Source organism: Carettochelys insculpta, chromosome 1 (genome assembly GCF_033958435.1).
Source record: "Carettochelys insculpta isolate YL-2023 chromosome 1, ASM3395843v1, whole genome shotgun sequence".
In the NCBI taxonomy this organism is placed as follows: domain Eukaryota; kingdom Metazoa; phylum Chordata; order Testudines; family Carettochelyidae; genus Carettochelys; species Carettochelys insculpta.
Window position 1 is genome coordinate 279,105,115 of NC_134137.1, and position 23,577 is coordinate 279,128,691.

The 23,577-nt window shown below is 42.7% G+C and overlaps 1 protein-coding gene across 1 annotated transcript in view; it reads right to left on the bottom strand.

Moving 5' to 3' along the window:
• Positions 1 to 23,577, bottom strand: part of MYH9 (myosin heavy chain 9) — a 103,333-nt gene that overhangs the window by 52,873 nt on the left and 26,883 nt on the right. The window contains exons 3-5 of the mRNA XM_075008439.1: positions 19,426 to 19,582; positions 7,566 to 7,593; positions 6,644 to 6,737 (exon numbers count right to left, since the gene is read on the bottom strand). Of these exons, the coding sequence (XP_074864540.1) occupies positions 6,644 to 6,737; positions 7,566 to 7,593; positions 19,426 to 19,582 (279 nt within the window). The remainder of the gene's footprint in view (positions 1 to 6,643; positions 6,738 to 7,565; positions 7,594 to 19,425; positions 19,583 to 23,577) is intronic.

Sequence of the window (23,577 nt, forward strand, 5' to 3'; positions counted from 1 at the left end):
TTGTGGTCCCTGTTAAGTTCGCTCTCTGGATCACGTACATGTTTTTTCGTAAGTGTGTGTGGGTGGTAATTTGAACTATTGGTCCATTTTCTATGGTGGAAATAGGGAGCTCCATGTGCTTCCAAATTACCATATGCAAAACATACTCCCTCCATGACATAGGCACTAAACTTCCTCTTGAATCAAGGGGTAGGCTTAACCACCAGGCCCAACTCCCATTCCTTCCTTCTCTGCCTCTTCCCCACCTTCTTTCCCTTCTCCTCCTGGAGTTTCCCCAAGCATGCAAATCAGCCGTTGGCGGCACTCCCAAGCACTAGGAAGGCAGAGGAAGAGTTGGTCAGCAGTCACCAGTAATTGAGTGGCGGCAGGGGGTGGGGGAAGAGAGTAGGGGAAGCTTGGCACAAGTAGATGCTCAGCACCCACTAAAATTTTTCCCTCTGGGTGCTCCAGCTTCAGAGCACCCCCAGAGTCAGCACTTATGTTCCCATATACTGAAACTGATAAATGAGTTAAGGCTTCTCCTTTTAGTAGTGGAAAGCAAACCTTCAGAACTTCCTGCTGAATGGTAAAAGTGTTCACCATTTTTAGCCCATAACGCTGAGCCTCAGAATTCAGATTGCAGAGGGTGTGTTTACAAGACAAACAAAGTACTTTTTGGGCTCCTTTATTCTCAAACTGTACTTATAAACATTAGTCAATCCTCACATTGCCTCTAGAGGTGGATAAAATAAATATTAGCCCCATTAATGACAGTAAAAATGCAGCAGAGATATGAAGTTACTTACACAAAGTTAAAACTTGGAATTAGAACACTGCCTTTTCTAATTCTTATTGCTTTGTTCAGGTCATGATTTGCAGGAGTTACACACAGAAAAGAGCCACAGCACAGTTTTTATTTGCTTTGCCACAAGTGCATACAAAATGGCTTACATACAGGAAGGGATGATGCTGCAACAACAGCCACCCATTCCATAAAGGTCACACTTGGGCAGTGCTGGGAAGAAAGCCCCAAACATGCTAGAAAAAGTCAGTAATTCTGCATTTCTCTTGCTATTCTGGCACACGTGTGAGCTGTAACGCCCATCCTGACTCTTCAACAGTTCCCATCCTGTCTGAGTGATCTGCAGCAAAGCCCTAATCCTGTTTGTGACGGCAGTCTGTTGCTATGGAAGTGAGTGATGTCACAAATTTAACATTACAACTCACTGGAGGACCAAGGGAAAAATTGAAAGACACTATTTAGAAGAAAACCACCATTAAATATATTTAATTATTCAGCTTAAAAAAAAAATAAAGCTGTCAAGACCATATTTAGCTACACGAACAGGAAATAGACAGTTAAGAGTCTTGCAGCGATGTGTGCATTGGAGGCAAGTTAATCCCTTCATGGTTTTTTTAACCTCAGGAATGAAGGGTGCAATTAGTGACACATGGAAGTTGGTGGAGCACAGAGAGAAGACTAGGATAGTGGAATCTAGAGGTAAAGGCAATTCACAACAGTAGACCTATAGCAGGACAGCTGTCTGGAAATAGGACATAATGGCAAGTGGGGTGAGGGGCGGGGGGGGTGGGGGATGAGGAGAAAAAGGAGAGAAGAGATAAAGCTATTCAAATTAGAGACCAAGCATGGGAATGAGGCTTAGCGTGTTGCAATGTAGCAGGAATATCAAATCCTTAATATGCTACTATAATGCTGCATCTGATTAAGAGGCTAATATTACCATGAAAGCAGTAGCTCCTTTCTTCACCATGTTTATGTAAGAAACATGAACACTGCCTTAGTGTTAGCTTTCAGCAAAGCATGCTTTTGATGTTAGTATTTCAATAGCCCAGGTAGACTTTCAGTTCATCTCTCATAGGAGGGGAAAAATTCTTGTAGCCATAGTTAGGCTGAAGACTGTTTTTGCAAGGCTCATTAGCAAGGTAGTAGTGGCAGCAGCAGACTGAGAATTCTTTCCAATAGACAGAGAAACAATTTTTGCAGGGAGCTATGAAACCTTACAAATCACAGAATTCAACAGGAACCACTGTCCTGTAATTAATGTACCAATGTTTCTGCACTTGTACCTGCAGGACCCTGACCCAATTATATACAAAATTGTTTAATATTTGAGATGGGTGCAACATCCCCCACTCTTTGCAGTACCAAGTCTAGGTCTGCTTATGCACAACAGGCATGTGCACCTGGTCCCTTAGCACCTCCTCTCTCCATAATTTTCTATCAGTTTAAGTTGCTGAGGTCTTTGGTGCCCAGTGAAAACTCCATTCTACCCATAAGCTTGCAACTTCTGGAAACAATCTTTTAGAAAAGCCATATGCCAAAACAGGAACCTTGCCAGCCCCATGTTTAAAAATAAAAATCATGAGTCAAGTCCCAAAAGAGTCAGAAAAAGTAACTTAAAAAAATCATTCCATTTAAGAAAAAAGTTTGTATTTTCCTTTCTGTTTTGAGAGTTTATGGTTCACAACTACAAACACTTCTCTACAGCCATGAGAAATACAAGCTTCCTCCAAAAATATGGAAAGCAGAAATTTAAGAAACTTTATTCCAGCAGTTGGAAATTTAAGAGAAAAGAGCACATGGCACCACATCAGTTATTATAATAAGACTTCTAACATGGAATTTAAATTTAAAAAGATATTTTTTCCAATTAGAAATTCAGTTTTAAAAGTAGTTCTCTAGTCTCCCAAGATTCAAGATTGCCTCACTTCTGCTAAGAGCAAACAAGCTAAATATGAGTCAGTGTGATGCTGTTGCAAAAAAGCAAATGAGATTCTGGGATGCCTTAGCAGGAGTGTAGTGAGCAAGACACAGGTCATTCTTCCGCTCTACCCTGTGCTGATTAGGCTTCAACTGGAGCACGGTGTCCAATTCTGAGCACCACATTTCAAGAAAGATGTGGAGAAACTGGAGGTCCAGAGAAGAGCAACAAGAGTGATTAACTTATGTTCTCTATGTAGTTATGAGGGAAGACTGAAAGAACTGGGCTTGTTCAGCTTAGAAAAGAGAAGACTTTAACGGGACATAACGGGTTTTCAAGTACCATAAAGAGGGTTACAAGGAGGAAGGAGAAAAATTGTTCTCCTGGGCCTCTGAGGATAGGACAAAGAGCAATGGGCTTAAACTGCAGCAAGGGAGGCTTAGGCTGGACACTAGGAAAAACTTCCTTACTGTCACGGTGGTTAAACACTGGAATAAGTTACCTAGGGAGGTTGTAGAATCTCCACCACTGGAGATTTAAGAGCAGGTTAGAAAGATACCTATTGGAGATGGTCAAACAGTGCTTGGTCCTGCCAAGGGGGCAAGGAACTGGACTTGATGACCTCTTGAGGTCCCTTCCAGCTCTAGTGTTCTGTGATTCTATGGAAAACTTCAACCAAAATTCATCTGCCCCATTCCCCCATACACAATTTAATTAAATGAAATGAGATTTTAATGCTGTATATCAAATTCAGCCTCATCGTGCCTAGCAGCATTTATCACCATACACAGTGATTTAAAATACGCCCCCCCCCACACACACACACAGAGCTATTGACCTATTTTAATCCTTGCAATTCAAGAGAAACAAGCATGGTGAAAGAGGTGCCCCCAATACAGCTGAAAGTCTGGTTTTAGAAGAGATGTTTTTATTTGAAAAAGAAAGAAAGATTTGATTTGTGAATTTAACCTCTTAACCAAAAGATACCAGGCCTGGTAGCCAATAGCAGTGGTTTTCAACCTGTGTGCCATGGCACACTGGTATGATGTGAGAACTGTTTAAGTGTGCAGTGAAATTGTCAGTCTCCCTTCGCTGTGGCTCTTTGCAGCACTACTGTGAGGGAAAATGCCAACCCTACAAGGGACCCCATTCACAATGGAAGGCTCCTAAAATGCTGGCACGGAGCCCCCCACCTCCCTTGCTATAGCAAGCAGGAGGGAAAACAGAAGCTTGTTGGAGCTGGGATGAGATTTAAACAACACATCCTGGCTCTAGAGGGCTGCTTTCAGGTAATTCATTGACAACACCTGTAGCATGATGTTAAGCAGATTTTGAAAATGTGCTGGCAGTCTAAAGACTATTTTCTGGTGGCTTTGAAACATTAATGCACGTGATCCTTGTGCAGTTTGTCGTCTGCACTAATATGTTGCAAAACTCTCTAGTAAGACTAATTAAAGTAAATGTAACATTTATGAGCAATCAATTCAACTGAAAAAGTGGTGTGCCATGGAATTGTTCGTCTCATCGAACTGAGACATGTTACTGTACAGGTTTGGAACCACTGTCCTACAGCCTTACACAACTATCGTATTCTAGCTTCACGATTCACTCTCAAGCTGATATTGCCAGGGGTGGGATAGTGAACTTGGGGGTTAGCACAAACAGTCTGCAGACTTGTGCCTTTAAGTAGTGAACAACTGTCTCAAGAGGTACTATATGAATCCACAGACACCCAGAGATGGTATCTGGACTCAGGCATAGCAAGGCTGCAAAAGAGGGTCATTACCACTTATTATGCATAGTTCTAGTTCTCTTTGGTAAAGCTGGTAACCAACGTGGGGCCATCAGAGTAGAACAAAGTGAGTTGCAAGGATTCCAAAAGAGAACCTTTCAAAATGGACCTTGAACTCAAAGAAGTAATGGGCCAAATTGTCTAAAGGCTGGTTTGTACCATAACCAAATTCTTGGTCTGCTTAGAAGACTGAAATTTCACTTAATCATTCTGCTGCTACTTAATCTCAGTTCCCAGTCCCATAAACCTTTTTCTATCACACATACGCAAAGAAAAAATATAAAAGCAAAACTGTTTCTAAACATACAGCTACTAACAGCCCATAGCAAAAGCTTGTGTATCTCTCCAAGCCTGGTACACGGAAGGATATGTTTTTATTTTGATTACACATACATGTCTACATGCAGAGGGTATCCTTTTCATATACCCCACCCACCCACCCACCCACCCCAAAGATGTGTTTGGGATTTGGGTTTCATTATCAAGCTTAGAAGTTAATGGCATTTTCCCCATGTCAGACACTCTGGCTAACAAGCTCATTGTGTTGGAACATCCAGTCCACTCGGGGCAGCAGCTTATTGACCTTTCCTAGGAACTGCACTCTCAGCTAACTTGCTGTGGTGAAAAGCTAAAGAGACAGGAAAACATCTAGCTAGAAACACCAGAGGTTCTGCGTGCAGTGCTAGGAAAGCCAGGTTCAGTTAAACTCCCCTTGGTTAGTTTACTATGCAGGAACAGTTTCTCTATAGTGTACTTGGTAAGTTCTACTAGAGAGACCTTGACAGCACACTAGATCAATGTCTCATTGACAGCATCTCACAAATGTTTGTTGTGCATTCAAAAATGGAACTGTGAGCTGCCTACAGGACTGTTCTAGCTGCAGGAAAGTGATGCTAGTGTGAAGTGAAAAGGTGCTCAAATCACACACTGGAACAAAATGCATTCCTTGTGCAGAACGTGCAGTAAACGTGCAGCTCACCTAAGAGGATACAACTGATGAGTTCGGCCATAATCCATCAAAGGGAGAGGGAGGGGAAAAAAATATAAGTGAGACAACTTCAAAGACCCCTTGTTCTATTGCACTTAGATGCTTTTCACTTATATAAAACTGTCACAATTTCACTCAGATCTTCAGCTCGTATCTATGATCTCTCCAAATTGGATACTGTGCCTACAAAAAACCATTTAACAGCCAGCCCCAAAACACAGGGGAGTAGTAAAGGAGCCCACATCTCCAGGGAGTGGGTCACTTAAGTTGCTTGGGATTTGTCACAAATTATATGAATGAGTCAGACTGATCTGTGATGGTTTCTAAACTGTATTCCTAAATACATCCACATATGAAACCAAGACAATCTGGGGGAAAAAAAAACAAAACAAAAAAAAAAACAAAAACAAAAAACCAACACTTATCCCTTGTGTACCACCACTAAAGTCAATGGAATTATGAGAGAGAATGGCCCCTGACTTGTGTGGTGTTTAAGCCACACATTAAACTGCCATGGCTTCATAGCTCGCTCTCTCCTTACTCCACTATGTACAAGTTAGCTCCTACTTTGTTTTATACTGGCTGAATAAAACATTATCTCCTAGCGTAGGGGTGAACAAACTTTTTAGGCTGCTCCCCTCTTTTTGGCCCTGCAATTAGCTGTGTCCCTCCAGACTGTGGGAGGACTACAGGAAGGGATGCAGGTGGAAGCGCAGGCTGTCCAGGGGCTGGGTGAGCAACAGCTCCTCCGGGGGGGCGGGGGAGTGCTATGGGGCTGGGCCAGCTGCAGTGTCACATGGGGAACCAGAGTGCTGGACACCCACCAGCCAGCCTGGCCTCCGCTGCTGGGAACTAGTCACCTCAGCCCGGCAGCAGGGTAGGCACCACAGGTGCACCTGCCCCCTCTCCTCAACTGGCCCAGCGCAAATCGGCAATCAGCTCCCTCTCCACTTGACAGCCATCTGACATGGCTGCAGAGGGCTGGCGACAGCAGAAGCTGAGGGTGGGGGCGGGGAGAGGAGACAGGGGTACTGATCACACTGCGTATCCCTTACAAAGTGTTCTCCCCTGCAGTTTGCCCATCCCTGTCCTAGTATACCATAGCTTATTAGGTATTGAGCATGACATTGCAAGATCCTTGTATCGAACACAGGCACTTACCTGGTCTTTTTTACTTTTGTGTGAGGAAGCAACATGAGCCAGATACTGAATGACCTTCTTGGTGTTCTCTGTCTTACCAGCTCCCGATTCACCTCTGCAAAGACAGAGAGTCTGGGATTCATTCAAGAACAAGATGGGGTGGGGAAATGCTTTCACATTTTTAAAGCCAATATGCTTTTCAGCCGACCACAGGACTTCGGTGTATTCTTGCCATTAAGCATTGCTTTTTGAGATACTTAGCCTACAAGAAAACTTGAGCACGTTAAAGGAACAGTACGTTACTGTGCTATAGTCCTATTACTGAGCCAACTTTTTGGAAGGGGAGGGGGCTGCATGCCACAAAGAAGGGGGAATATAGGGAGGAGAGATGGAAAGAACAAAGGATATTTTGCTTTCTAGTTACTTGGCAATCTTCACATACAAGTGGTTGAGAATTATCTGGAAGTGGTGGGGGGAGAGCGGGCAGGACACCAAGGCAATTAAGTGAATTCCTTAAAAGGAATTCTCCTAAGCAAAAGATCTGTAATTAACTCCTTCAGCACCAGATTTGGGGATCAGTCTTAATTTTAGGCTCTGCAGGGAAACTGCAGTGTTGGATACTCCCTTCCTAGTAGCTTTGCTGATATATTTCACAGACACACTGCGACCCCAATTCTTCCAAAGTACTAATAACCCAACATCTCCACTCGAGAATATGCTTAAGATCACCTCTTTCCTACTCCTTCATGCCAGAAAACATCTTTTTGCAAAAAGAGGTGAGAGGTAGGCAGAGGATGGATGTTATTGGTCAGATTTAAAAAGGCCAATGCCTTTATAGTATCATGTGACATGCAGACTCCACTAAACCCTCAAATTAAAGGCCCTCTCTCAGGATTTTAACAAGAGCTGACAGCAAGACAAGCTAAGGAATGTAAATACTCACGTGCACAAAATGGATTGATCTTCTCGGTCTGAAATAAAAGAAACAGGATCAGACAAGCCAAAGTTTACTTCAGCCTCCTCTGCAAAGGCTATTAAAATCCAGAGGGTATGCTGGCACTCCCCAAAGAAGTGAGAGCAGAAGTCACTAAGCATCCACATGCAAGTGTCTTCAGAAGTGTGACCAGTCCCTCTAACAGTTCCTCCCCTCTCCCCAAATCCTAAAGGGGACATCATCATTTTTAGTTACACGTGTCCAGATGGATCTTCTGTTCAGCACCAAAAAAAAAAAAAAAAAAAAAGGAAGTAATTATGTTGCTTTTTCCAAGGTATGAAAAGAAACCACCACACCACCATCCACGTCAAGTTGTTCTTGCTGATCCCACCTCATTCAGCGCGGAATGGATGCTGCTCACAGAATGGGTAACTTAACATTTCAGTGTGGCCCCACATATTCCTTACTGCACAACATCCAAATCTAGCACTGAATGAGGCAGGCAGGCGTCATATGCATGACTGTCGGGGAGGTAGCAGGGTTGGGAGTTAAGAATGGTATGCAACACACATGGTGATGCTGTATACCCTGTAAACATCCTGATACCCATACATTTTAGCCAAACAATTTTTTTTTTTTTTAAACTAAAAAATCCCAGAAAGACATCCAATCTTTATTTGAAGGACATCAAGAAATGGGGAATCCACAGATTCCCCTGCTATTTGTCCCAATGGTTAAACTACCTGTTAAATTTGTGCCTTTATTTCTTATTTGTCTGGCTTCAGCAGCATGCCATTTGCTCTTGGTTTGGTTATGCCACTCAAACAAATAGAAGTGCTCTACAAGCAGTGGTTCCCAATCTTTTCAGTAACACAGCACATTTCAGTCAGACAATTCCAGAGCACACCCACTTTTTTTAGCTGAAAAAGTGCTCGAAGACATCACATTTACTTACCTTGACTACAGTTAGGGTCTCACTATATAGAGGTTTGCAACAGTGCACACAACAAGCTAAACAAAGATCAAATGCATTAATGTTTCAAATCCATCGCAGAATACAGTCTCTAAAAGACATGGGGTAGGGTGGGGATAACTGAGTGGTTATAACATTGCTCTTGTAAATCCAGGGTAGTGAATTCAATCCTTGAGGGGGCCTTTCAAGGTTCTGTGGCAGGTTAGATTTAAAAAAAAAAAAGTCTGTCAGACACAGGTCCTGCTGCGAGCAGAGGGGACTGGACTCCATGACCTCTCACGGTCCCTTCCAGTTCTATGACACATGTAACAGGTCAAAAAGCAGGCAAGTGAATGCATGCTATGTGAGGGATGTTGAGTAATCAAGTAAATGCTGAAATTCTCAGAGGTTACTAGAGTGTGTACAAATGGCTCCAGAGAGCATGCTCCCTCCCCTCTTGCCACAGCAGGGACCACGGCAGGCTCCCAGACAGGCCATTCATGGGGAGAAGCAGCATTTCAGCTGCCTCCTGGCATGAACTGGCTCCTGAGGGGTCAACAGCTCTCCTCAGTGGCTCTCAAAATAGCTGCAGCAAGGGGAAATTAATGAAATTTCACAGCACACTTGGACAGTTCTCATGGCACACTAGTTGAAATGCACTGCTCTACAGTGCCTATTGTTTCTTACATTGTATCTTTGACCAATTTCTCATAAGGACACCACCACCTCCCCCATCCCCTCATGGTGTGGAGTTTTTAAAAAAAAAAGATAAGATTGAGGCAGGTTTTACTGTAAGGTATTTTCTCCAGCCCTTTAATAGTTTGTCTCTGTACTGCACCCTTTCCAATATTTCCCCCCCACAAGATAATTTTAAAAAGATTTGCGAGTATTCAGCACCAGTCTCACAAATGCCATACACAGAAGTTTAAAAAACAAAATAAAATCATTGTCCTACTTCTATTTATATATCGTCTTACCTGTAAAAAATTCACCCAGGAGCATATATTCCAGGGCAGCCACCTCACACAAATTTCAGGTCCCTGCTCTAAGATCTGGAAGGGGTAGGACTTTTGTAAAACTGTTTCGATAATTTTTAAAAACTAGTGGGAAAAAAATCTCTTTTGTCTTGATCTCCTAATTAGTGACTGAACAATTTTACTGAAATTTACAAAAAATATTTAGTGCAAGAGACACTGGTCACGGAACATCTTATCCTAAATTATGTAAGATTTGAAAAATAAGCAAAAAATTCTAAATGAAATTTCTGGCAACCTTAACTATGGGTATAATTGCATAATGAAGTGACCGTCATTGAAGGTACGTTCAATATAGTTCTTTAAGAAATCCACTGTTGAATGACAGGTATAAGGACAGGCCTCAAAGCAGTTCAGAATCCCACACCCATTAAGGTCTCCAGTCAGTCAATGGATCAGCAAGGAATGTGCCAGAAGGATTCTGCATGACTGGACGCTTGGAAGGTGCACTGGGGAGTAACTAATGACGCACCCGCACATAGCCCTGGGTGTTGTATTCAGTACAGACACCTGGCCGATTTTGTAGCACATTTACACATAGTTATGGCCTTCTGAAAACTTGATTAATGATGAGCAGTTCATCTGCCAGAAGACCTTACACTTATTTAGGTACTCAGGGGCTCCTGTTGAGCAAAAGGTAACATCCCTATCCTTTGTGATAAAACACTGCCAAACAGCCACGTGAGGGAGATGTCAAATAGAACAGAGATGGACACTATGGTCAAATGCCCTGGCAAACACTTTGCCCAAAGCAGCAAGTCTCAGACTGATCTGTGACCCCAAAGTAGGTCATAATCCCATTTTAATGGGGTTGCCAAGGCCAGCATTAAATTCACTGGGATGCAGGGCTGAAGCCAAAGCCTGATTTCTACAGCTCTGGGCTGTGGGGCTGAACTCTGCCCCACCCTTCCAGGCATGTAATTTTTTATTTATTTATTTATTATCAGAAGGTATTGAAATGAAGTTTGGAAAAAAAATGCTGATCAAGAGCAGAATGTTTCAGAATCTCATGAGGGAGGAAGGAGGTGGTGAGCAGCAGTCAGTCTAGTTAATATATCTTTCACAGGTAGAGAGAGAGTAAATAGAGCTTTTCCTCGTCACACCTTACTGCAGAATTAAAGACACAAATTGGTGAGCAAGCAGGAAAAGCCCTAGACAATACAGTTGGGCCCTTTCAGTGCTATGTCACCCCCTCCCATTTGCTTTCCCCATGGTCAGCTGCAGCTGTGAGTCACCTCCCTTTAAGCCAGCAGGAATGTACCTGCAAGTGCCGGCAAGTCTCAGCAGTATAAAGAAACTACCATATAAGGAAACATTCCAGTTTGGTATCTAAGTGGAAATTCTTTACCATCAGTGCAAAACAGCCATCACTGGGATAGCTAGAATTCTTCCAGTTGTGTACAGACAGACTCGAATGCTGCATTGAGCCACAGGAAGCAAAATCCTAAAGGCAACCAAATTGTTGTTAAACTGCTACAAAAGCAGCAGGTCTTACAAGGTGTTCCACTTTAAGAGGCACTCTAAATTCCAGGATGTTACATATTCCATATGACCCTCTGATTTTTCTTGTATAACCATGGCCAGAATCAAAGATCAGTTTCCAAAAATCGAGGCATCCATTTTCTCAGGGCAGGTCTTCCACTATGGGGCAATGTTGACCTAATTTACACAACTCCAGTTATATGCATACCATAGTTGGAGTTGTAACAGAGAGGAAACCGTGCTAGTCTATACAGTATCAAAACACAAAGCAGTCAAGTAGCACTTTAAAGACTAGCAAAATAGTTTATTAGGTGAGCTTTCGTGGGACAGACCCACTTCTTCAGACCATAGCCAGACCAGAACAGATGTTCTGGCTGTCCTGGTCTGGCTATGGTCTGAAGAAGTGGGTCTGTCCCACGAAAGCTCACCTAATAAACTATTTTGCTAGTCTTTAAAGTGCTACTTGACTGCTTTGTGTTTTGATAGTTGGAGTTGTTTGATGTACCTGATGTTGAGTTGCCATGGGGTCTCCAATGCAGGGCAGATGACAGGACAAACTCCTATCAACTTCCCTTATTCTAATGCCAGTGGAAAACTGGAGTGTATGAAAGAATCTGTGGCTGAATTAATGCGTCTCCACTAGATCCACTAAAATTAACCCCAAAAAGAGTCAACAGCTGCAGGGCTGATCCCTTGCTAAGTGCAGACATGCCCTCAGAGGTCCACCTCCCAACATCTCCAAAAACCAGTGACAAGTTACTCATACTAGGTGCCACAACATCAACAACTTACTACACTGAAAATAACTATGCCATCTGTTAGTCTTTAAGGTGCCACAGGACTCCTTGTTGTCACAGATACAGACAAAAAAACAACCCCCCACACAACAAACCACAGCTACCCCTCAGAATTGGTTTGCAGACACTGACAATCCTCTGAATTACCTATTTAATAAGTAAGCCATTAGTCTAATTGCAGCAATAATTCTGTACTTCAGGCCAGCTGACAAAGAAACCTTTCCATCTAAGCTTTATTTAGTTCTTATTACCATAGTATCAGAGTTCTTACAAACAAGTAGTAATCAAGGATCCAGAAAGTAATGCACCCTTTAAGTTCAAGTTGCACTTCAACGGCATATTCTGTACTTTTTTTTTTTATATGGGGGGGGGCGGGGAGAAGAGAACCACTCCTAACCTCTGTAGTCCCCAAATGACAGTTCATTTAGGTTGGTTCCAGGATCTGAAAGCATCCGCACAAAAATACATTAAGTCAAAAGCTGATTTTTTTATTTTTTTTTTTAAAAAAAGAGATGTACGTAAAGAATCCTCAATGAAACACTGTTCTAGGAGACAGCAAACGAATTGTAGGCATTCTGGGGCTGCTTTTACAGGTTAGTATAACATGTAAATAGCTACAATCACAACTCAGGTAATTTTGTTTGGGTCCGGTGGGGTGGGGGGGGTGGAATTTAGGGCTGGGGAGGAAGAAATAAGTTAGAAGGTTAGAACACAACATTCAGTTTATGTGAAGCATCTTAGTTGCAGAACATCCTAAAAGGCCTTGATCACCCACTTCCTCTGCATGAGCGATTTGGATTTTGAGCCTGTAAATCTCCATAAAAGGAGAAGTAATATAGCATTCACACAATGGTGACATCATCTTTCCAGCTAAGAGGAAGTGTATCTGAAAGGCAAAGGCTTGGCTTGCAATCTCCAGCCTATAGCTGACTCATTAAAGCAAAATAGCTTAACCATTGCTAGATGGTACCGCCTACCTCTTAACCACGGAGCTTAACGTCTGGCAGAACAGAAGCCAGAGAAACTGCCTAGCCCTCTCTATTTCCGTTACTAAGTGTTCCTCTGACATTGCTGCTAGTGCATGCAGCCTAATTTAAGCAACTGACTAGCTGACCAAATGAGAGGATTAAGTTGAAGTGAGAACTGGACCGATTTAGCCTTAAAAGAAAAACGTTTTAATCCATGAAATCCGTCCTTTACCTCTGACCTTACCATGTAGTGTTATTACAGCCTTTGTTCCCACATAGAGCAGGATCCTTAAGAGCCCTAAGCAGTGGCCTTATCTACACCTGTATATTAAAATTTCTCCCCAGCCATTCCAATGGTAGGGATGCCAGCAGCACCAAAGGTCCAGGGGTATTTCATCTAGACATGCTGCAAGCATGTCTGGAAGTGCCATAATTAAATACTAGTCTCTCTTAGCACTCCAACTAGGAAGAAGTATAGCGAGTCAAAATATAAGCATCAAAGCCAGAAGTAACATGAAGATGATCTTGGAGCAGGAGAGCAACAGAATTTTTAGGGATGAACAAGGGGAGAATCAGTTAAAGCTAAGTCTCAGGTTCTTGCTATCTGAAGCTGAAAACAGTTGTACAAAAAGGTTAACACATATCCAACTTTTTCCACCTACTGATGAAAACAAACATCCAAGCTTACTTCTTAAGTCCCAGACTCCCTCCCTCCAGCTTTCTACACATGAATCTGGAGACAGGAAAATAAGCGAGTCTACCTGCAATAGGAGGTTACACAGACGTTTGAGGAGTCTGACTGGAAAGAAATTAGTAGGCATGCTCCTATGCTCAGGGTGCCAACACTGCTGACAGTCTTGGCTAAAGTGCCATAAACTGGCTAAAACATTTCTGGTTTAGTTTATAAGAACCAACCAAAAGGCATGCAGTAAGCAGCACAAAACTGGGTAAGAGATGTTCTTTGCCTTAATAAGCAAATTTAATAATGGTATTTCAAAGCAAAATAAGACTTCCAAATTGTTAAGGGTCTCCATATGCAGAGTTTACATATAATTCTGCACTAGGACAATTTTAGGTTCTAGCTTAGAATATCTACGGGCACTCCTCCCCATAAGAATTTGTATTTGAAGCTTCAGTACTTAGGGTACATTTACATTGCAAAACACACCTCCACAGCAGTAAATGTCAGATCCCAGGTTGACTATTCAAACTATGGGGCAACAAGAGCAATGTAAATGTTCCTGCTTGGGCTCTGAGACCCAGGGAAGGTGATGACTCTCAGAGACTGCACAAACACCTACACTGCTATTTTTCTCTCCATAGCCTGAGCCTGAGCCAGCTGATCCAGGCTCTGACACTCATGCCTGGGGATTTTGTGCAATGCAGATATACCCTTGGATGTTCCAGTCTCTTTAGCCCTTAGACTGGCTAGCTCCCAACTGATCACCAGCAAAAAACTGGCTTCTGAAGAATCACTGGGGGCCAATTTACAGAGAATGTGGTATTTAATACTCATTTAAGATACTTGTCCAAACCACTGCTAAAAAAAAAAAAAAAAAAAACACAACACAACACAATTGACTGGTGTGACACATGGAAAACAGTCTCTCCGTGGTGCTTGGTCTGCCTGCTGATGTGAGGGAATAGACACAGCCAGACCCGAGAGGTCCACTAGGAGCAAGAAGAGTGCAATTTTCTTGGGAGAAGCTTTGAAAAAGCCATTAAGGACTAACTGTACTCCCTGTTGACGCCGAGGTTGAGTGTGACATTTCAGACATTGTGTGGTTCTTTAGATAGTTATGTCACATCTGACACTATTTCACAGAGAAGATTCTTCAGCAACATCTTGAACAGACCAGCATCTTCACCAGCGAGTTTGAACAGACTTCATTCCAATAGCTCTGAAATGCCTTTTCTGAATAGATCTACTGAAAATGCTACACAACTGTTCAGAAATTTTGAGCAGGTAAAAATTTACCCACAAGCTTTTTGGTGCAGTGAAGTAATTCGGTATGAACTCAATTTATCCTTCAACTCTTTACTGCCCTAAAGCCAATTCCTCTGAAAGCATTCAAACCGTAAGGTAATCAATCTGTTAGCCACAGAGAAAAGTGCAGTGCTTTGGCAGAGTAGATACTTCACTCCAACAAATAAGAACTATTTACACATGAAAACCAAAAAGCAGTCAGGTAGCACTTGAAAGGCTAACAAAATAATTTATGTTAGTCTTTAAAGTGCTACTTGACTGCTTTTTTGTTTTGATAGTATATAGACTAGTACGGCTCCCTCTCTGTTACTATTTACACGTGAATATTTCCAAAGTTTAAACCATAAGAACAGAATTCTGAGGCCCCTCCAATGCCCCACACAGTAGAGTGGGCTGGGGAGTAGAACAGCACCAATTTAAACATGGACACATTTTCTACAATGCCTCTAGCTCACGGTAGTGCCTTGGATTAAGTTTCTACAAATGACTTCATCCTACTGAACACATAGGCACTGGTGTCCCAGACTGCCCAGTTCTGAAGGTAGTGCATTAGCCTGAATATAAAAAAAAAAAAAAAAAAAAAAAAAAGGGTTAAACAATACCTGGATTAGTTTAAAATCCAAACAGCAGACTTTCTAGCCCTACTTCTAACCCTGAATAGGCGGGTTTATTAAGATACCATACACCACAATGAAATTACATAAAAACCAGAATCCAAACTAATTAACACAGGGTTTTCTGCTTTACCAGCTCAAGAGATAACTGAACTCCATGCTGGTGGAGGTCAGAATCACAGCTTACTATCTTTCTCTGAAAGTAATCATACCATGAAGAGCCCCCTGCATATTGGGCTCTGAAAGAAGAATGGTGCACAACAATTAACCCAAAATGCCTCCTGTCTTTACAGAGCACTGGGCTCTCTTTCATCTTCTGTTCTCAGAGCAGATTCCTCCCATACCACTGGCTGCTGCATCAAGCCTCCCCCACAGGCTAAGCAAAATGGGCGAAAGCCAAATAGCAATGTTGCTTTCCATTGCCAAGAATGCTGGCTAGGACCAGGAACTTTACAGCAGCCCTCCACCCTCGTTCCAGTTGCAAAACCCTAATGTCACCCTACAGTTTAGGGTTTTTGCCAATTGGTATCCTTAAAAAGGAGGCTTTTAATGACTTCGCTGCCAATACATACTTTACAGGACACCGAGCCCACTAAAATCTTTTTAAATAGTGTGGTCACAACGGTCAGCTAGTAATTATTTCCAAGCACAGCAAGTGCACAGAAGTTATTCTGGACTAAATAAAGACGACCTGGAGCAGTTAGCCAGTTGAACAAGACTGTCACATTCGCCATATGGATTGTGGGAAAGGCATAACAGCTGGGAGCAGAACTGTAGCCAATCCTTTAAAGGTAACTCCCCTCTCGCTGCCACCATAACACTAAGAGTTCAGAAGTTATACCTTTATGCATTGAATTAACATCGTTAAATCTGGGGTTTCTGGGTTAACACTGCAAAGTCAGGAAGAACGATGAAGCGAGATAGTAGTGACCATCTGGCTACAGACCACCACATGTAAGGAAATTTCACTTATCACTTCTAAGCCGTAACTGTGCAGCTGTCCACATAAATCAGCTTGTGTAACTAGCAGAGATTACACACAGGACGCTTGCTCTAGAGGCTTCAAATGGTCTTGCTGTTAGTTCTAAACCAAGGATGCCTTGTCTTCCAGAATCCTGTTATAATAGCATCAGAGGAATTGACTCCATTGTTGTGCACAAGTGCAAACAAGAAGCCTTCCTTGGACAAGTCAGTAGTTTAAAAGAAAACTGCTGGGCCTCCTGCTGACAAAGAGTAGACAGAGAAGAGAAGGAAGTAATAGAGGAAGCGAACTGGAGATATGAGGTTTACAGACAGTCATGCAACCATGTAGTGAACAGAAGGAACATTTGTCCTGTCATATGGAGGAAAAGACATTAGAAATTCCTTTGTTTAAAGGGGAAATGAGGTTCCTCAAAGTACAAAGTTTTCTGGATGCAACAGAGTGGATTCAGAGTGATAGCTGGGGAGGGTATTTGTATTTCTCAGCAAGAACTCATGTCCTTAAAGCAGCACTGCCTCCCCACTCCTGGAAGTCACTGCCACCTTGTTTCCACTACTCTATGACTTGCTCACACTATTACAGAAAGCAGCTTTTCCATTTCATCTTGAGATATGTGTCATGCCAAGACTTCTGTGGTGCTGGTCAACAGCCATCTTTGTTTGCATTCCTCCCTCCACCCTTAAGTTTTATTGGATTTCCAATCTGGGCAGGACCATCCTTACTCATATGCAGAATATGCAGCTGACAGGACATCTAAAAGTTTAGGGTACCACTGGGTCTTAATGCCCACTTATCAGACTCTTCCTATCCCTGTTTGATGACTTCTGCAACATAATGAGTCTTCATACAGGGAGGAAGAGCCGAAAGTGAAATAAGCTTCTAGCAGGCCTACTAGCAGAACACTGAATCTGTGAAAAATACATTCACATGGTAATAAAGCCATTTAATGAGCACATACTGCCAACTTCTGAATTTACTCAGTTGTATATGGGACCTTATTTTAAAATAAGTCATTAGTGTGTTCCTGAAGATTAAGAAATTACATCTCTAAAAATCATCATCCCTCCAGGCTGCAGTCAGCGATAGAGGTACTGGTTGAACAGTATTGTATAAGGCCCCATAAATCCTAAGGATGGCCCTGGATCTGAGCAATGGGAAAAGCAGCCATTTTCCTGTTCCCTTTCCCACCACACTATCCTACAGTCATAGTATCTTGATACCAGGGAGTTTGAGAGGCTGTTCTGCATCAAGCTACAGAAGTAAGGCCCTACCAAATTCACAGCCTTGAAAAAACATGTTCTGCCATGAAACCTTGTCTTTTGTACTTTTACACTAGACAGATTACACAGGGGATACACCAGTCTCTCTCAAACTAGGGTTCACAACGATAACATATGATACTGTGGTATTGTTACCTTTACTTCTGCCCTGCCTTCAGAGCTGGAGGGCCAAGTATCAGGTGCTGGCCAGGTGCTCAGCTCTGAAAGCTGTGCCACCCAGATACCAGCACAGATGTGAGGGTGGCAATACCATATTATGCCATCCTTACTTCTGCGCTGATGCTGGAGGTGACATTGTCTTCAGGAGATAGGCTTTTAGACAGCAGTCTCCACTTTCCAACCAGTCAGCATTGAAGACAGTGCCACCACCAGCAGAACAGAGGTAAGGGTGGAAATATTAAGACCCCTTTACAGTAACCTTGCAATTTTCCATTCCCCCCCACAACTTTTTTGGGCCATGGCCCCTAGAGTAACAACACATTTAGAACTGAAATTTTATCATCTGAAATAATGAAGTTTGCAATTTTCAAAATCTTATTGTGACATTGATCGGAAATGGACCATTAGTTTGCTAAAGACCTATACATAAGAGCAGATAGCTGGAAACTGACCAAATGGAATTTTCTTCAAAACAGGCGATACAAGTTCCACCCCCTCTGAGAGAAGTGATGGAAATCTACGTTTGTTTGTTTTAAACTTGTGAACAATTGCTTAAGAGATGGGGAGTTTCACCCTCAATCCTCCCATGCTATCTTGCCCCAAAGTGTCACTATTTTAGATTGTCCAGTATCATGTCCCTTAGGCACTCCCTGTAGTTTTTGCTACTTCTGCCTCCATAACCCAGACAACAAGACAGGAAAAGATGAAACAACCAACTCTACACACAGCTGGGCATATGCCATAGGATTCTCCAACTGCAGGCTTTGATTCACTAGCCTGTTTACAAGTGTGGACCCTCAACGACCACCCCCAAGCTGTTCACAGGTCCCGATCAAAGCCAGTCCTAGTCACTACGTACACTTTGTTACATGATAAAAAGAAGCCACAGATTTTTGGACAGCAATTATTGGAAGATATTTAATTTTAAAATAATAATGGATTTAAACTTTGCAGTTGGTTTAAAGTGATTATCTTTTTCACAGACTCCTGAAATACCCTCATGGACCCCTGGCGTCTGCAGACCCTAGGTTGGGGACCACTGCTCTAAGGAGATCAATCCACTGAGAGATGGGACACATACAGGGTCTTCAGAGCTCTCTATCAGGGATCCCCATGTGAAACCAAGAAATTCTTAAACAATACCTAGTTTTGCATTAATTCTCTATTTCTGATTACACTTATATATGCATTCTGCTAGAGTATATTCAGGAAACTAACCTGGTCAATTTATTGGCTTTTTAATTTCTGAAAAGCCAAAACACTGTGTGAAACTACCAAATGAGAACTTACTTGATTTTTCATTCTACAAAAAGCTAGTGTTGATCAGCACTCTTACTTAAAGGTTTCAGACCACACTAGGGTCCTAGCACCAAACACAACTCCACATTTGTCTTCATGGAATTTCAATGGCTTTATTATAAACATACACACATCCTACTCTCATGTACATCTACCTTCATAGAAGGGGCCAGGAAGTTACACTGCCCATAGACTCCTTCACACTTCATCAGATGTTTACTTTCTTCTAAAAATGTGTCTTCCCATTATGCCATGAATATCATTTTGACTTCAAGATTTCACTAAGTCAGTCACTGTCCCATAATTAGCACTCACCTTGCATCATACTCCTGTAGGCAGTGTCTGTGATTGCATATATGTGAGGGGGCATCTCATGCCTCTTTTTGCCTTTGTACATCTCCACAATCTCCTCAGAGTATATAGGCAGGTTCTTGTAGGGATTTATAACCACACAGAACAGGCCTGAGTAGGTCTGCAGAGAAAAGACACCAGTTAACACAGTAGTTAGTCAGAAAATCCAAGTTCTTCTCAGGTTTCTTGCTTGGAGTTAGCTCCTCTTTGGTATCTTGTAACGGGGCAGTGGAGAGAAAAAAAAAAAAAATACAGGAAGGCACAAGTCATCACTAGACACTGGGCAACAGCTAAGACAGTTTACCTGTATCACACACCACCTCCTTCAAGCTACCCTGCTAGGTACTCTGTGCTACCAGGATGCCATCGAACAACATACATCTATACTGACTAGCTCATTACACAGTTAATGCAGGATCCATCAAAACTATTTCACCCTGCTTTCAGAGATCTGAAGTTTAAACCAAATATACGCTTTAAAGTTAACCCTAACCCACCCCACAAATAAACACACGCTCTTCTGCCAGAAGCTTGGGAACACATTTTATTATGGGCTAGTTCATATCTGTAAAGCCTGCTTACTATAGCTGTTCAGAGTATGACAGATTCCCCCATGATAAGCCACACAAGGGAACAAGAGAGTTATGTTTTTATGAAGTAATCTAAGCTGATACTGGGGGAAGTAACATGTTCCATTAAGCACCATGGGCAGGGAAGTATGCATTTTCTCCTTAATATATCACAGGACACCCATTAACATGCATGTGGGTCTACTGTTCAAATGCATCGGTTCTTAATAAGAGCTATCCTTTGCAAGCAGTGTGAAGTACAGGAATTATGTTCAAGTGAGTGCCCAGCTGGAAAGGAAGGAAGGAAAGACGGAATTTTTAAACACTGAGTAATTAACCACTGGAACTAGATCGATCCATCACTAATAATTTTAAAGAGAGATTAGATCTATTTCTAAAGAAAATCTGCTCTAGGAATTTTGAGGAGTGTTCTATGGCCTGTATTATACAAGAGGTTAGACTACTTGTTTATCACAATGGACCCTTCTGGCTTTAGGATTTATGGCCACTGCTGAATTAGGATCCTACAAAGCTGCTCATTTCCAACAGAATTGCCTATATGGGAGTCCCTAAGAATTTACTTTCAGATGTTTCCCCTATTAATGTTACTGTAAAAATAGGGAAGTATATTACCTGTCCGTATGATACGGAGGAAAGGGGTAGAAGGTGGCAGAATGCCTCTATACTGACTCCTTGAAAAAGCAGCCAGGAAGATTTTTTTTTTTTTTTTTAAATTGTTTGAAAGTAGGTACTTCTTCCCGACCCCTTCATTCAGAAGGTCAGGCCAGGGTTCGACGATATTTTATGAGGCACCACTGTACATTCATCCATCACTATATGAGCACAATTGGTTCTCAACTTCCTGCTTGTAGACAAAACTCGTAAGAGGGATACTAAATTATTATTAAAATAGTCTCTGATTGGTTCCTAGTGCTCGGGGAAGGAGTGGGAACATGTGGGTTGCTTTTGAAAGGTAAGTGAACCTCGGGGCTGGGGCGGGAAGAGGGTTAAAAGATGGGGGCAGTTTGGGGCCGTGGGAGGGAGGATTAAAATCTGGTGGTGGGTTGGGTTGTTGGGGAAGCAAGGGGTGGGGTTCTGGCTGCTGCAGGTTGGGTCCCTGGGGTGGGTGAGGGGATTAAGGCCGCTACAGGTTGGGTGTGCGGACCTGCAGGGGGAGTCAGGATGCAGCGGGTTAGCTCTGAAGGGCTGGCGGGGGTAAGGCCAGGGAGGAGGAGTCAGGCTGCCGTGGGTTGGAGCTGCAGGGCACCAGGCTGCTGTGTCTTAGGTCTGCAGGGCTGGCAGGGGATAAGGTTGCCACAGGGCCAGCGGAGGGGGGTCCAGGTGCCATGGGGCCAACGGGGGGAGTGGGCATCTGGCTGCCACAGGTTGGGTCTGGGGACTGGGAGGGGTTGTGTCAGACTAGGGCAGAGCCACGGGGAGGGGGTTAGGCTCATATTAGTGGGGGAGTTCATTTGTCTAGTGAACTAAGGTAAGCAGATGTGTCCCTGATTTAAGCAAGTACTCATAAGTAAAAGTATTCATTTAATGAGGGATGAGTGTACTTCATTTCACATACAAGAAACAAAAACTTGCATGGAGCTGCTTTTAAAACTAGAGGGTCAGAAATCTAATGTAGGTTGGAGTTGACCATCATGCAAAACTGTTTTGAAGTCCCCATTTTAAAAATAAAAGGTAATATAATATTTGCTACAGCCACCACTAGACTACTGCAACAAACCCACATTTTGGAACTTAGTTTCACTGGTTTTAATGAGAGTTTTGAGGGAAGACAGATTCAGACACTTTAAGACACTAACCCTAAAAAAAAAGGCACTAAAAAAAAAGAGAAAGTATTAAAGGTGTGTTAGTTTAATTGGAAAGTATTTTGAACAGAAAAAAAGATACTGTAGGAATACCAACTTTACTTCTGCGGCTTATACTCAAAGGGCATATGCACTAAGGAGTCTAGTGGCACCTTAAAGGCTAACACTTTTATTATGGCATAAGGTTTCATGAATTGCAATTCACAAAAGCTTATAATAAAATTGTTACAGTTAGATAAATCTAGCTACCCAATGTGGTCACAGCCCAATACCAATAGGCATTTAAGGGAAGATCAAGAGAAAACTGTCATAAATAAGAAATAACTGATGCTTAGATAAGGTCACTTGCAAGTGGCTTGCTCTGCCACAGCAAACACTGACCCTGATTCATGATGTCCAAAACAGTGCTTTGACAGATTTGGCACGATTCCCAGATCTCTGATCACACAAGCTGAAAGTTAATAGTATGGTCTGTTGCATGCCTTACATCAAAAGGTGGATCAGATACAATGAAGCTCCTTCCTCACCAGCCCACAGAATCCTGACACGTTTTTCCTTGCCTTAATATCAGGTGTTATGCAATGGGCAAAGTATAGTCTACCAAGAGTTCAAAGAGATGGTTACTGTAAACTACGCTACTACTTTTCCTGTAAATATCCATTGTTTCTTACACACACTACAGGAGATTTAAGGACCTTGTAAATAGAAATAGGTTAGAATAGATTGTACTGTTAAATCTCTCTTGATAAGGAACTAACATATTTTAGACTGGAGAAAGACTTTCCAGAATGTTTGGAAGAGGTGCTAATAAAGTTTAGGGAGGCAACAATTTAATATGGGGGTTTTGTTGTGGTCTGGGGGCCAGGAAGACAAGAGTAAAGAAAAAAATGAAGTAATGTTTGATGTTGTGAAGACCAAAGATTTTGACCAGGACTTCGACAGGTTCAAGAAATTAATAGAGGTTAGGTCCAACAATGGCCGTTAGCCAGAATGGTAGGAATTATGTCTCTAGACTCAGTTTGTCAGAGCCTGGAATTGGATGACAGGAGATGGATCACGCTGGTGACAACCTCAGGGTACCTGGGATTGGCCTTTGTCAGAAGACAGGACACTGAGCTAGATGGACCTTTGGTCTGACCCAGTTTGGCCAGCTCTGGATTTAGAGCAGAGCTGGGCAATATATGGCCCATAGGCCAAATCCAGCCTTCAAGCTGCCAGATCCAGTCCACAGAAACAGGAAGAGTCTCACGCAAGGTCCCTGTCTGCCCCTCCCCCCACACCACTCAGAACAGTGGCTGCAGAACCTTGTCTTTCAACAGCTGTGAGCACAGAGGGATAGGGATAAGAGATTCAAGCACTGCCCTCACCCCCCTGCACAATCCCATTGGCTAGTTTCTAGCCAATGGGAGTTTTCTGTTTGAAGCACACGCATGCTTGCACGTATGCACCACCTGACTCTCAGATGCAAATGATCCCGATCATGGCTGGGCAGGCAGGCAGTCTTCCTGCAAGCTGGACTCCTGGCCAAGGGTTGCCCAAGTAAGTCTCCCAGTCAGAGCCTGCCTCTGGCACCACAGACCCTCCCTATTCCCACTCCTCTGACCCCACACTATATAACCTTAACCCTCTCCCACCCCTTCTCCAGCCAGATCCCACATAATCCAAACCCTTTGCCCCACTTTCTCAACCATACCTCCTCCTACAACCCAGGCCTTGGCCCCTAG